Consider the following 13,525-nt stretch of genomic DNA (forward strand, 5'->3'; position numbering starts at 1 on the left):
GGCAGAGGTTCACTGGTTAATATGCTGAAGTTGAAGTTATGGCTTTTCTTCAGAAAAAAGAAATATTAGGAAAATTATATTTAATCCAAAGTTTTGGGTTTGATCCTATATGGCGCTGCATTGTGAATTTGTAAGGAGCTGACTTGTTTAGAAGCAATTCAAACAAAATTCTTGAGCATCTTAGCCTGAATTCCTTATTCAACTTAATGCCAATGAAGATTCTCTGGTTATAGTTAGCTGAAAAGTGCTTTTTCCAATAGGATCTCCTGCTAACAAGATGGTAGAGGACAGAAAAGCCTGGAGGAACGTTGTCCACGGGGTTGCGATGGGTCGGACATGACTTCGCAACTAACAACAACAACAAACAATGGGTCATGCACACAAATCTAAAAATATGGTTAAGTGTCATCGCTGCTAACCGAATGTTTTTGCATTGACAACAGATGGAGATGCAGCCATTTTCTTCTTTTGCTTTTGCTCTTAGAGTTAGAGCTAGATGATGCTGGGGGGGGGAGGAATGTGCACGAGAGTTTAGCTAGATATAACAGTACTGCACCTAGTGTGAGAACCAAGGTTATTGAAATAAGAGATGATAAAGAATTGACGGGTTGGAGAACTGGAGGGGAAGCCCGCATTTCAAACTAATTGGGGAATGTGATTTATGACTGTTAATTGGAGGAGGGAATTGTGCTTTGATACTAGGTGCTCAGGGGAGGGGAACTCAATTAGTTTTTGGCTTTGATTATGCTAGTGCCGATGCTATGCTACTCAAACAAAGATCCTTTAAGGTAAACGATGCCTCAAAGTTCTTCGAAGAGTTTCATCTGTTGGAAGCATGACCCTAAGCATTGCACGCAAACTTTCTAAATCAACCTTCTGAAATACGGCTATCCATCATTCGTGTCTCGTAGCAATTTACAGAAAATCCCAGGAGTGATCTCACACATCTGCACATTGTCCAGGTTGATACAAAAGGTTAATTTGATGATAGGACATTTTCAGGTTCAAAATCAATTCGTTTTCTGCTTGCCTTGATCATCTGGGTACATCTGTAGCGTGTGGAGCACAGTATCTGTCATTCCTAGATTTGATAACAGTTGTAATAGAGAGGAAGATTCTTTTATACAGGAAAGTATTTGGAGTCCGTATCTCTGGATGCCTGGATTTCCAATGAACTAGAAGCAAAGAAAACAAATGCTTAGATTTGTTGATATAAATCAGGGGTCCTCAAACTTGGCAACTTTAAGACTTGTGGACTTCAACTCCCAGAATTCCTCAGCCAGCTGGATGAGGAATTCTGGGAGTTGAAGTCCACAAGTCTTAAAGCTGCCAAGTTTGAAGACCCCTGATATAAATCTTCAATTTACTGAGCTTCGATGCAAATACGGGAAGTCCTGAACTATGGAGCTGCAAAATTTCTGCTGCTACAGGAGACATTTGTTAAGTGAATTTTGCTCCATTTTACGACCTTTCTCGCCATCGTTCTTAAGCGAATCGCTGCAGCTGTTAAGTCAGGACCACGGTTGTTAAGTGAATCCAGCTTCCCCTTTGACTTTGCTTGTCAGAAGGTGACTCTGGGACACTGCGACCGCCATAAATAGGAGCCGGTGGCAAAGCATCCGAATTTTGATCATGTGACCCTGGGAAAGCTGCAGCGGTCGTAAGTGTGAAAACTGGTCATCAGTCACTTTTTTCAGTGCCATTGTGATTTCGAACAGTCACTAAACAAATGGTTGTGAGTCAAGGACTATCACAGGGGTAGGAAACCTTGGCTCTTTTATGACTCGTGGACTTCAGAATTCCTGAGCCAGCCATGCTAAGGGGAAAGAGAGAGGTTTCCAAGCTGAGCCATGCTGGCTCAAGAATTCTGGGAGTTGAAGTCCACGAGTCATAAAAGAGCCAAGGTTGCCTACCCCTGCCCTAGGCCTAGGCCGTTTTATGACTTGTGGACTTCAACTCCCAGAATTCCTGAGCCAGCCACGCTGAGGGGAAAGAGAGAGGTTTCCAAGCTGAGCCATGCTGGCTCAGGAATTCTGGGAGTTGAAGTCCACGAGTCATAAAAGAGCCAAGGTTGCCTATCCCTGCCCTGGACTATCAGGATACAATGTGAGATAAATGTGGAACATTCTCAATTCCTAGGGTGAGGTTCCCCCCCCTCCACTCTTCTGGCCACATAGACCTGGGGCTGCTTAGCGCCCTTAAAACCCTCCCTCCCACCGATCAATTAACTTTTAATGTTGAATTTTAATCATCCTCACCTCTTTTTACACCTTATACACTTTTTAAAAAATATTTTCGTATTTTATTTATACGCTGCCCAGAGTCCTTCTGCGAGGGAGATGGGGTCTGTGTTTTTTCTTCCAAAATTTGATAAAAGTATATAAACAAATAAATAAACGAGACCAATTTTATACACCTTAAAACAGGAGCAATTTTTTTCCCCACTTGGGCAGCATGAAGAGAAAATTAAGATAAGGCATTTTGTTGAGTTAAATTGAGCACTTCGGTGAAGACTTTGCAACTCAGTCCTTATTTAGCTCTTATATTTATAACTAGCTTGTAGGATTGAAAAGCGTAACCTATTAATACATATGGCGACTACGATAAAATAGATGGAAAAGAAATTAACTCTACCGTGTTCAGAGCATCAAGGACAAGAGAATGACCATCTTCTAAGAAAAAATGATTTTTCATAAATGTTAACTCTGTTTGCAGGTTAGGGTTTTCCGAACCAACGTGCTGCTGATTTTTTAGTACACCTGCAACACACAGAATTTGCAAAAGCGACAATTTTAATTAAAATACATCAAAGATACATGTATATACATCCCCATACTCTTAATAGTATTATTAGGTGCTATTAAACAGATTTCTAACCCATGTTTTGTGGTGAGGCAGCTGAAAGAAAGTGGCCGGGCAATCATTTTGTGTATATAAATAGATTTATGAAATAAGTACAGAAAAAAGCAAAGTGAGCCATTATATCTCAAGCCTGAAGGGGTTTTTTTTTAAAAAAAGAAACAACTATCCAGTGATTCAATAATGAGAAGAATTATGGTAAGTACCGACTAAAACAGAAAGAAGGAATAAATAAATTTATTTTAAGATGCTATCATGCTAAAAATGCAAGGTAGAAAGAAATCATTATTGCAAATAAATTACCACCACTGTCTTCTGTTAAAATTTGTTCCGTGCTGGGAAAGCTACATATTTGCATGCTTGATGATTGCAAACAACTTTTTAGTGATAGAAACAGATGGGATTTTTGATCTTAACCGTGCTTAATTATAAATGTCCCACTGTTATGCGTTCAGATGACTGGTTCTATGGCTTCTGTTCTATGTAAACATTATTCGAAGCTACTCCAAGGAAACAGTGGGGCTTATTTTCAAGAAATAAACACAGGAATTACATCTTGGGGGTGTGATTTTTCAATCTGAGTTTTTATACACACACGCACATGAACACATGTGCAGTATACAGCAGCTGAGAGTAAAGTGAAACTCAGAATTCTGGCGGTCCCTGGTGCTCTCTGAGCTTGGCTGTTTCCTTGCAGACGTTTCATTACCAAACTAGGCAACATCATCAGTGCTAGAAGGGAGTAGGGTTTGTGGAATGATGGAGGAGGAGGAGGAGGAGGAGGAGGAGGAGGAGGAGGAGGAGGAGGAGGAGGAGGAGGAGGAGGAGGAGGAGGAAGAGGACTGTGGGGTCCTTGGTGCTCTCTGAGCTTATTTCCTTGCAGATGTTCATTACCAAACTACGTAACATCATCAGTGCTAGAAGGGTTTGATTTCTTTTTTATATACTAGTGGCTTGCCCTTTCAGCTTTGATGGGAATGAACGTAATGGTTCCCTGATTGAACTCTTGTTTATTGTTAGCTTGCTTATCTGAGTTGGTAGCTCTTGTGATTGCGGCATTGTTTTATTTGATTTGATTTTATTTATTTTAATTCCATTTATATCCCGCCCTTCTCCGAAGACTCAGGGCGGCTTACAAGCTTAGCAGCAGCCTTCATTCTATGTATATGCCTGCTTATTAGGGCTTTCATACACCCCCCAAGCGGCATTATTACAAAGTCAGCTTAATTGCCGCCAACAATCTGGGTCCTCATTTTACCTACCTTGGAAGGATGGGAGGCTGAGTCAACCTTGAGCCTGGTGGGATGCGAACCTGCACTAATTGCAGGCAGCTGGTGTTACTTAAGGAGGCATTAGCCCACTGCTCCACCAAGGCTCTTGTTTACTTCTTGAATGTTGGTCTTAATTATTGATCATTCCCACAGGCAGTATATCTAGTATATAAAATGAGAACAAACCCCATTCCTTTTTAGCACTGATCCATGGTCCCACGGGGTTGTGAAGAGCTGGAGACAATTCACTGACTGAACAACAAAAAGAAATAGCATTTCCCCCAAATTAATTAACATTTCTTCCATTAGTAGAGGATAATACATTTTAAATTTCTTTCACTTTTAACTAGTGGAAAGCCACACAACGACTGGACTTGGATTTCAAGCTTATTAACTAGTGGTCTTTCCTTTTTAATGTTGGGATTAGAAATTTCGAAAAGGAAAAAGAACCACTCATTTTAGCAGTCAAGACTGAAGCGATATAACACCACAAAACATCGCAAACCAATTTTCTTTTTTTGAGTGCGATATCAGAAGTAAATTTGATGCAATTTGGCAAAAACGATACACGGATCATGTATTATTGACTACCTATAGTTTGAACTGAGCAGTTTAACCAAGCGTTTTTAGCTTAAACAGGAACTCATTTTGATTAGAAAGTGTGTATAAAATATCTGATTATACGCTTCTAATAATGCATTGGAATATATTTATTTTGTGATATTTCAGATCTGCTGCTCATCCGCTGAATTTCTCCATCTCTAAAGGCACTCCTTGGCTTACAATAGTTCATTTAGTGACCATTCAAAGTTACAATGACACTGGAAAAAGTGACCGAAGACCGATTTTCACACTTAACAACCGTTGCGGCATCCCCAGAGTCACATGATCAAAATTCAGATACTCGGCAACTGACATGTACTTATGATGGTTGCAGCGGCCCAGGGTCCCCTTTTTCTGACGAGCAAAATCAATGGGGAAGCCAGATTCACTTAACAACCGTGTTACTAACTTAACAACTGGCGTGATTCACCTAACAACTGTGGTCGTAAAATGAGGCAGAACTCACTTAACAAATGACTTACTTAGCAATGTAGATTTTGGGGCTCACGTGGTGGTAAGTTGAGGACTTTCCTCTCTTTCAAAATTAAATTTAAAAAAAAAACAAAAAAGATTTTAATAATAAAAATAAAAATAAAATAAAAATTATTTTTTTTTAAAAAAAAGAACACACTCATTTATTCGTAGATTTTGGCTTAGTGGATGCTACCGTCTCTCTCACCTGGAGCCATGCAACGTAAAATCACTTTAAGGGCTTCCAACTGGACTGACAGCAAGGATTTATGTTTCTTCATGGTCTGTACACTGGCAGATGCAGCAGTAACCATGATATCCAAATGTAAGAAACTAGAAAATAAATCATGGAAATTTATTTATTTATTTATTTATTTATTTATTTTTGGGACTTATATGCCGCCCTATCTCCCGAAGGACTCAGGGCGGCTAACAACAATAAAACACAATCATACAAATGTTTAAAAAGATTAAACTAACAAGCCCCAATGATAAAATGATAAAATATCAAAAATATGCTACTTAAAAACCCCTATCGTCAGTTCAGGTCAGCCTGATGGAAGAGAAATGTTTTATGGCCGCGACGAAAGGACCGGAGATCCGGGGCCATCCGGAGCAAAAGGGGAAGTTGATTCCACAGGGCTGGCGCTCCCACAGAGAAGGCCCTCCCCCTGGGGGTCGCCAGCCGACATTGTCTAGCCGACGGCACCCTGTGGAGGCCCTCCCTGTGTGAGCGCACCGGGCGATGGGAGGTTGTTCCTGGCAGCAGACGGTCCTGCAAATATCCTGGGCCTAGGCCATGTAGGGCTTTAAAGGTAAGAACCAGCACCTTAAATCTCACCCGGAGGACAACCGGTAACCAATGTAGCTCACGCAGGAGGGGTGTAATATGGGAGTATCGAGATGCTCCCCTCACAACCCGCACGGCCGCATTCTGCACTAGCTGCAGCCTCCGGGTGGTCTTCAAGGGCAGCCCCATGTAGAGAGCATTGCAGTAATCTACGGGAGGTAATGAGTGCATGAGTGACCGTACGTAGAGCATCTTGGTCCAGATAGGGGCGCAACTGGCGCACCAGGTGAACCTGGGCAAATGCCCCCCTGGCCACAACTCCTATATGATCTTCAAAACTGAGTCGTGTATCCAGGAGGACGCCTAAGTTGCGCGCCCTATGAAAAGGCCAGCTACTTGGTAACCTCTTTGCTTTTTAGAACATAGAATCATAGGCTGGAAGGGACCTATGAATTCAAGGGGGACTGATTTGGACCACTGGTGGAACGTAATGACTTCAGGCTGATTCCTCTCTTGACTCCACCCCCTTCTTCTCCTTACACGTGCTTCCTCAAACGTAAACTCAGCCTGCTTTCTTCTTTGGTTTGTTGGATTATACATTTGATAGACCTCTCTGCATTCAAAAAGGGGAGGCTTGCCTAGGGAGACTGCATATGCACAGCTGTGGATGGAAAATGAACAAAGAGAGAAGCAACCTAGAACGAAGGAGGAATTTCCTGAGAGTTAGAACAATTGACCAGTGGAACCACCTGCCTCCAGAAGCGGTGAATGCTCCAACGCTGGAAGTTTTTAAGAAAAGACTGGACGGCCATTTGTCTGACATGGTATAGGGCAGGGGTAGGCAACCTTGGCTCTTTTGATCACTCCTGGACTTCAACTCCCAGAATTCCTGAGCCAGCCATGCTGAGGAGAAATGGAGAGGTTTCCAAGCTGAGCCATGCTGGCTCAAGAATTCTGGGAGTTGAAGTCCACGAGTCATAAAAGAGCCAAGGTTGCCTACCCCTGCCCTAGGCCTAGGCCGCTTAATGACTCGTGGACTTCAACTCCCAGAATTCCTGAGCCAGCCATGCTGAGGAGAAATGGAGGTTTCCAAGCTGAGCCATGCTGGCTCAGGAATTCTGGGAGTTGAAGTCCACGAATCATAAAAGAGACGAGGTTGCCTACCCCTGGTATAGGGTTTTCTGCCTGAGCAGGGGGTTGGACAAGATGACCTTCAAGGTCCCTTCCAACATCATCACCATCATCATTATTATTATAAAACTTTTATTCATAAAACATGAAACTCAGTCTAATGAACACTCAAATTGACTGGCACTAATGGTTGACACGGGTTGCTGCCAGCATCCTAGGTATCAACCAGGTATCTCCTTAAAATATAAGATGTTCCGAGTAGCACAGTTTTTTGTAGCTTTGCTGGAGTTATTGCAGGAAGCTGCAATTTCTTGACGTGTTTTGCAAAGTTTTTGGACATAGTTCCCAGTGCCATGATGACAATGGGTATCACTGTTACATGTTTCATCCATAATCGTGCAGTTTCGATGGCTAGGTTGCGGTATTTCGTAATTTTTCCCAGTTCTTTTTCTTCAACTCTGGCATCTCCTGGTACAGCGATATCAATCAACTGTACGCTTCGGTTCTCTACAACTGCGATATCTGGCATGTTGTGTTCCAAATGGCGATCTGTCTGTATTCGGAAGTCCCACAAGATCTTCACCCTCTCATTCTTGACTTTTTCCACCCTATGTTCCCACGACTTTTCGGACACAGGCAAGTCGTATTTTTTACACAATGCCCAGTGGATTAGTTTAGCAACTGTAATCAGTTTGCACGATTTTGCTGCACTCACATATTAAATGTGAAACAGTTTCAGCTTTTTTTTATTTTTATTTTTTTTAATCCCATTTATATCCCGCCCTTCTCCGAAGACTCAGGGCGGCTTACAATTTAAGCACAAACCAATGTGCTTAGCAATAGCTTTGTTGTTGCAAAGTTGTTATTATGATTATGATTATTCTATTTAAATATTAAGTTTCCCTGAAGACCAACCCTTGGCAACTTCATGGGCACACATGTAGTTCTTCTTGATAACCGCACAAAAGATTTCCAATTTTTCCCTTCTGGATTTTTTTTTTTTTACAATTTTCCAGTGCCTAACCTAAAACTTAGTACTTAGAGAGGGCTTAATTTTAGGAACGTGGGAACGATCCCTGAAGAAGCACGAAGTCAGGTCAGAAACAACCCAGAGGAGGGCTGATTTGGGATCTACTAGTTGTTCAGGGTTTAGATTTAGTTACCTTCCTTCAAAAGCGTGGTACAGCAATCGGCAACCAGCTTCTGCAATTTCGGGAGAACTGGAATATTTCCGCATGATCTCCAGCACGTTGATGTGTATACCTTTCGCCAAGAGAATTCCTCTAGCATTTGCTAAAGTAAGAAAAAATAAATAAAAGAAAGAAAGAAATAGCAATTGCTAAATGCTGAGAATTCTGGGTATTGGTTAGAGTAAGTTGGGTTCTTTCATATAGAGTAGTGGCCAAAATTGTGGAAACCTTTTGGGAAAAGCGTGCAGTTAGAAATGCCACCTTCGGTTAAAGTTTCCACCAATTTTCCTTCTAATTTCTTTATAACTGCAGCCTTTTTCACTTCATAATACTATTTTACATCGCTTTCTGGGCCACCAGTCAACTCTTGGCACCATTACTTTCATTTTACTACGTTTTACAAGCTCACTAAATGAAAGAACACAAAAAAACCCAACCAACTTAATAGCCATCACATAACATACTGACAAATGTCCTCCTCTCGGCTTCAATACATGACATCGATAACCGAATCCTGCTGTGATCTGATTGGCTCATTGCCAAAACAAGATGACGCCCGATTGGCTCTCTAAACGCTCGTGCTCATTGGCTACAATCAGACGAAGGAAAGCCACCCGATCTCAACCTAAGCGAGTTGTGCTTCCTTTTTTCTGGTTAGTTGGCTACAACTTTTCATAGAATACCAGACAGATAATTGAACAAACTATATTGCATTGCACTCTTGATTAAATTATCTTTCCACTGATATATAATTTTATGGTACTACTCCTCCAAAAAAAAAGTGGTCTCATTAGTGGTCTCAAAAATATATCTTTCCCGAAAGGTTTCCACAATTTTGGCCACTACCCGTAGAACGATCGTAGACGTATGAACAAGGGCAATGCTTGTTCGCTATGCCGTGCTTTTGATTGAGATTGGTACCAATACAGGAATCTCCCCAGATTTCCAGCTTTCACCTTGGAAAGAAGGCCAGATAAAGCTCAAAGGCATTCAGGGCTAGTCAGATCCTTGACCTCAGGGGAGTCCCTAGTAGGCTAATTCCCCTCCTGAGCGTTTGGACCCAGAGCCAACACCCAGCATTAAGGGCTGGTTTTGCAATGCCATCCTTCCCCACTTAGGCATCATTCCATTTCTTTACCGTTTTGCTTCACCAGCGTCGCTAAGGCGTTGGCAGCAGCCTGGAACACTTCTTTGGAAGAAGGATACATCAACATAGCCAGCATCATTTCTCTGTGCGCTGGGTACCTAACCCAAAGAGAAGGAGAGGGCTATTTCAATGGAAACGTCCTAGCATCGTGGTTTATTTTTTTAAGCGATTCGATCGGGGAATAAGAGCGAACGTCAAAATAACGTTCGAGGCTAGGTTTCGGTTTCAACTGCCTGCAGCCTTTCCCAGCTGTTAATAATAATAATAAAGTTGGAAGGGACCTTGGAGGTCATCTAGTCCAACCCCCTGCTCGGGCAGGAAACCCCATAGCATTTCAGACAAATGGCTGTCCACTCTTTTCTTAAAAACTTCCGGCGTTCTCCCTTTCAGGTCTGATAGTGGAAAAGCACTGGGTGGGAAAAAAAATGATTTTCTCAAATTGCAAAATCTAGAATGCCCTTCAACGTGAGGAGTTTCTGCAGGCCGTCCTCGATTTATACCGGTTGGTTTAGAGACTCTTCCAAGTTACAACGACACTGGAAAAAGTGAACTATCTCCTGTTTTTTTCAGACTTAACAACCGTTGCGGCATGCCCCGGGATCACGCGATCCCCTTCGGCGACCTTCTGACAAGCAAAGTCAAGAGGGAAGCCCGATTCGCTTAGCGACAGTGTAGCTAAATTAACAACTGCAGTGATTCACTTAACAACCGTGGCACGAAAGGTCGTAAAGTGGGGCAAATTCCCCTTAGCCACTGTCAGTTTGGGGACTGTACGGTCTTCCTAAGTTGGGAATTGCCTGTACTTGTATTGTTAAGGCAATCTGAGGTATAAAAGCAGTTTTCTTTGCTTTTCCCAGTACTAACCTGAAGGCTCCCACCTCAAAAATGTGATCCAGGAAGCAAAGGGAACATGCTAGATTGTTCATCTTAAGTGAAACATGGGAAAGAGAAATTTGTCATGCGCAGCTGACAAAGCTGTTGCAAAAGATTGCACTCACTTTCCTTCTTCGTCCCCAATCTTCCCATTAAGGGTAGGCTGATACATCAGCAGATTGTTCAGTGCCCAGCAAGCAGCTTCCTAAAGAATACAGAACAACAGAATATAAGTCATTATTTAGCACAGCACTTCTAATTTCAGAGCAGGCTAATAAGAAGCACTAGCGTGGCTCATGCTTGGTAGAAAAGGTTCAAAACCTATACATTTTCTTTAAAAAAACAACAACAATAACAACAACCCAACACCGGTTTAATGTTAATCACGTACAGAGATGAAAAGATTCTGGACTCTCAGAAATAGGTCATTAATTCAGGTAGTCAAGGACTTACAACGGTGGTGGCGCAGGGGTTAAAATCCGGAATTGCAGGCTAACTCTGCCCACTGCCAGGAGTTCGATCCTGACTGGCTCAAGGTTGACTCAGCCTTCCGTCCTTCCGAGGTTGGTAAAATGAGGACCCAGATTGTTGGGGGGAAGGCCCATAGGCTGACTCTGTAAACCGCTGTAAAGCACTACAAAGCAGCATGCACAGGAGTGGCCAAAATTGTGGAAACCTTTCGGGAAAAGTGTATTTTTGAGGTTTACGCCACTTTTTTTTTTTTTTTGGAGTAGGACCATAAAATTATATAGCAATGGAAAGATAATTTAATCAAGAATGTGATGCAACATAGTTTGTTCAATTATCTGTACTCTCCTCTATGAAAAGCGACAGCCAAATAACCAGAAAAAGGAAGCCCAACTTGCTTAGGTTGAGATCGGCTAGCTTTCCTTCGTCTGATTGTAGCCAATGAGCACGAGTGTGTAGAGAGCCAATCGGGTGTCATCTTGTTTTGGCAATGAGCCAATCAGATCACAGCAGGATTCGGGTTATTGATGTCACGTATTGAAGCCGAGAGGAGGACATTTGTCAGTGTGTTATGTGATCGCTATCAAGTCGGTTGGGTTTTTTTGTGTGTTCTTTCATTTAGTGAGCTTGTAAAACGTAGTAAAATGAAAGTAATGGTGCCAAGAGTTGACTGGTGGCCCAGAAAGCGATGTAAAATAGGGTTATTAAGTAAACAAGGCTACAGTTATAAAAAAAATTAGAAGAAAAGTTGGTGGAAACTTAACCAAAGGTGGCATTTCTAACTGGACACTTTTCCCAAAAGGTTTCCACAATTTTGGCCACTGCTGTAAAGTCTAAGTGCTATTGCTGTTTAATGACTACTCAAAGTTACAACGGCTCTAAAAATATGACTTATGACTGTTTTTCACACAACTGCCGCAGCATCCCTGCAGTCACCAGATCAAAATTTGGACGCTTGGCAACTGACTCGTCTTTGTGACGGTTGCTGCGTCCCGGGTGGGGGGGGGTTGTGTGTCACGTGATTCCCTATTTTGCGACCGTCTGACCAGCAAAGTCAACGGGGAAAGCCAGATTCACTTAACAACCTTGTTACTCATTTAACAACCGCAGTGAGTCAGTTAACAACTGTGGCCAGCAAGGTCATAATATGGGGCAAAAAACTCAATTTATTATTTATTTATTTATTTATTATTTATTAATTGTATTTGTATACCGCCCTTCTCCTGAAGGACTCAGGGCGGTGAACAGGGCAATACATATTAAAAAACAAGATACAAAAATTAAAAACGATTAAACAAATGCCCATGAATAAGTTAAAACACATTAAAAATAGATTAAACTGTCTTGCTTAGCAATGGAATTTTGGGGCTCAACTGTGGCTGTAAGTCAAGGACCTAATTTTAAAACTTAAGACCAAAAACAAAATTCCTTGCTGTAGCGAGGATCTAAGCTGCTTCTGCGCAGAAATCAATATCCATTTTCGGTTAAAGTAGGTATATTCGGTGTTCAAGAATGACATAAAATAAAATAAGCATTGGCAGCTTTTTTTTCCCCCTAGGCAAAACTTAAGTCAGATTTAATGCCCTTATTCCCATGCTTTTAGGGTTATACCTGTACGTCTCTATTTTTTCTGTGATATTTTAATGCTTTATAGCAGGCCTCCAGCCAGCAAAATTTATTTTCTTCTTCCTCCTCCTCTTCTTCCTCTTCCTTTTTGTCTTCCAAATCTCTGTTTAAAAAGATGGTCTCCGCTTGGGAGAAAAGAGATCATTTTAAATTCAACTCTCGAGCACGCCAACATCTGTTTTCACAGCACAGGTGAGCAACGGCGACTCAGTTTGATTCTGAACCAAATTACTCACCGTCAGAAAAAAAAAAAAGAAAAAAAGAAAAGAAAAGAAAGGCCAAAAACAGAATTTTAAGAGTTTGACTTGTTGCTCTTAAAACTCTACATTGATTTTCTCAAAAGTGAAAATCCCTTAGGGGCAGTGGTGGGATTCAAACACATGTGAACGTCTGTGTGGATGCCGCTTCCGGAAGTACAGCACTGGGCCCAGGCCAAAAAAAAAAAAAAAAAATTAGCTACCGGTTCTGCCAAACCGGCTGAATCCTACCACTGGTTTCAGGGTAACCGGACGTTGCATATTTATTTATTTATTTATTACATTTTTATACCGCCCTTCTCCCAAAGGACTCAGGGCGGTGTACAGGGCAATAAATACAAAAACAGGATACAAAAGTTAAAAGCGAATTAAATAAATGCCCAAGGTTAAAACAATAGTTAAGACGTATTTAAAACCCCAACCCTAACCCATCAGACCAGGTCAGACTGCTCAAATAGATACGTTTTTAGATCCCGCCGGAAGGAGCGAAGGTCGGGGGCCGTCCGGAGCTCAACCGGCAAGCGGTTCCACAGGTCTGGCGCGCCCACAGAGAACGCTCTCCCCCTGGGGGCCACCAATCGGCATTCTTTGATCGGCGGCACCCTGAGGAGGCCCTCTCTGTGGGAGCGCACTGGACGGAGGGAAGTTGACGCCGGCCGCAGGTGTTGCCGTAGGTAATCCAGACCCATGCCATGTAGGGCTTTGTAAGTCATTACTAACACCTTGAATCTCACCCGGAGGACAACTGGCAGCCAATGCAGCTCGCAGAGCAAAGGTGTAACATGGGAGTATCGGGAAACTCCCAGCACAACTCGCGCCGCTGCATTCTGCACCAGTTG

The 13,525-nt window shown here is 42.2% G+C and overlaps 1 protein-coding gene across 3 annotated transcripts in view; it reads right to left on the reverse strand.

Annotated features, from left to right (window-relative positions):
* The window catches only part of LRRK2 (leucine rich repeat kinase 2), a 96,338-nt gene that overhangs the window by 63,638 nt on the left and 19,175 nt on the right, over positions 1-13,525 (reverse strand). For all 3 annotated transcript variants that reach the window (XM_083366227.1, XM_083366226.1, XM_083366225.1), the window contains exons 9-15: positions 12,415-12,554; positions 10,461-10,540; positions 9,454-9,560; positions 8,289-8,418; positions 5,413-5,537; positions 2,635-2,759; positions 1,031-1,175 (exon numbers count right to left, since the gene is read on the reverse strand). In XM_083366227.1, coding sequence (XP_083222353.1) covers positions 1,031-1,175; positions 2,635-2,759; positions 5,413-5,537; positions 8,289-8,418; positions 9,454-9,560; positions 10,461-10,540; positions 12,415-12,554 — 852 coding nt within the window. The remainder of the gene's footprint in view (positions 1-1,030; positions 1,176-2,634; positions 2,760-5,412; positions 5,538-8,288; positions 8,419-9,453; positions 9,561-10,460; positions 10,541-12,414; positions 12,555-13,525) is intronic.

The sequence above is a fragment of the Vipera ursinii genome (assembly GCF_947247035.1).
Source record: "Vipera ursinii genome assembly, chromosome: 6".
In the NCBI taxonomy this organism is placed as follows: Eukaryota; Metazoa; Chordata; class Lepidosauria; order Squamata; family Viperidae; genus Vipera; species Vipera ursinii.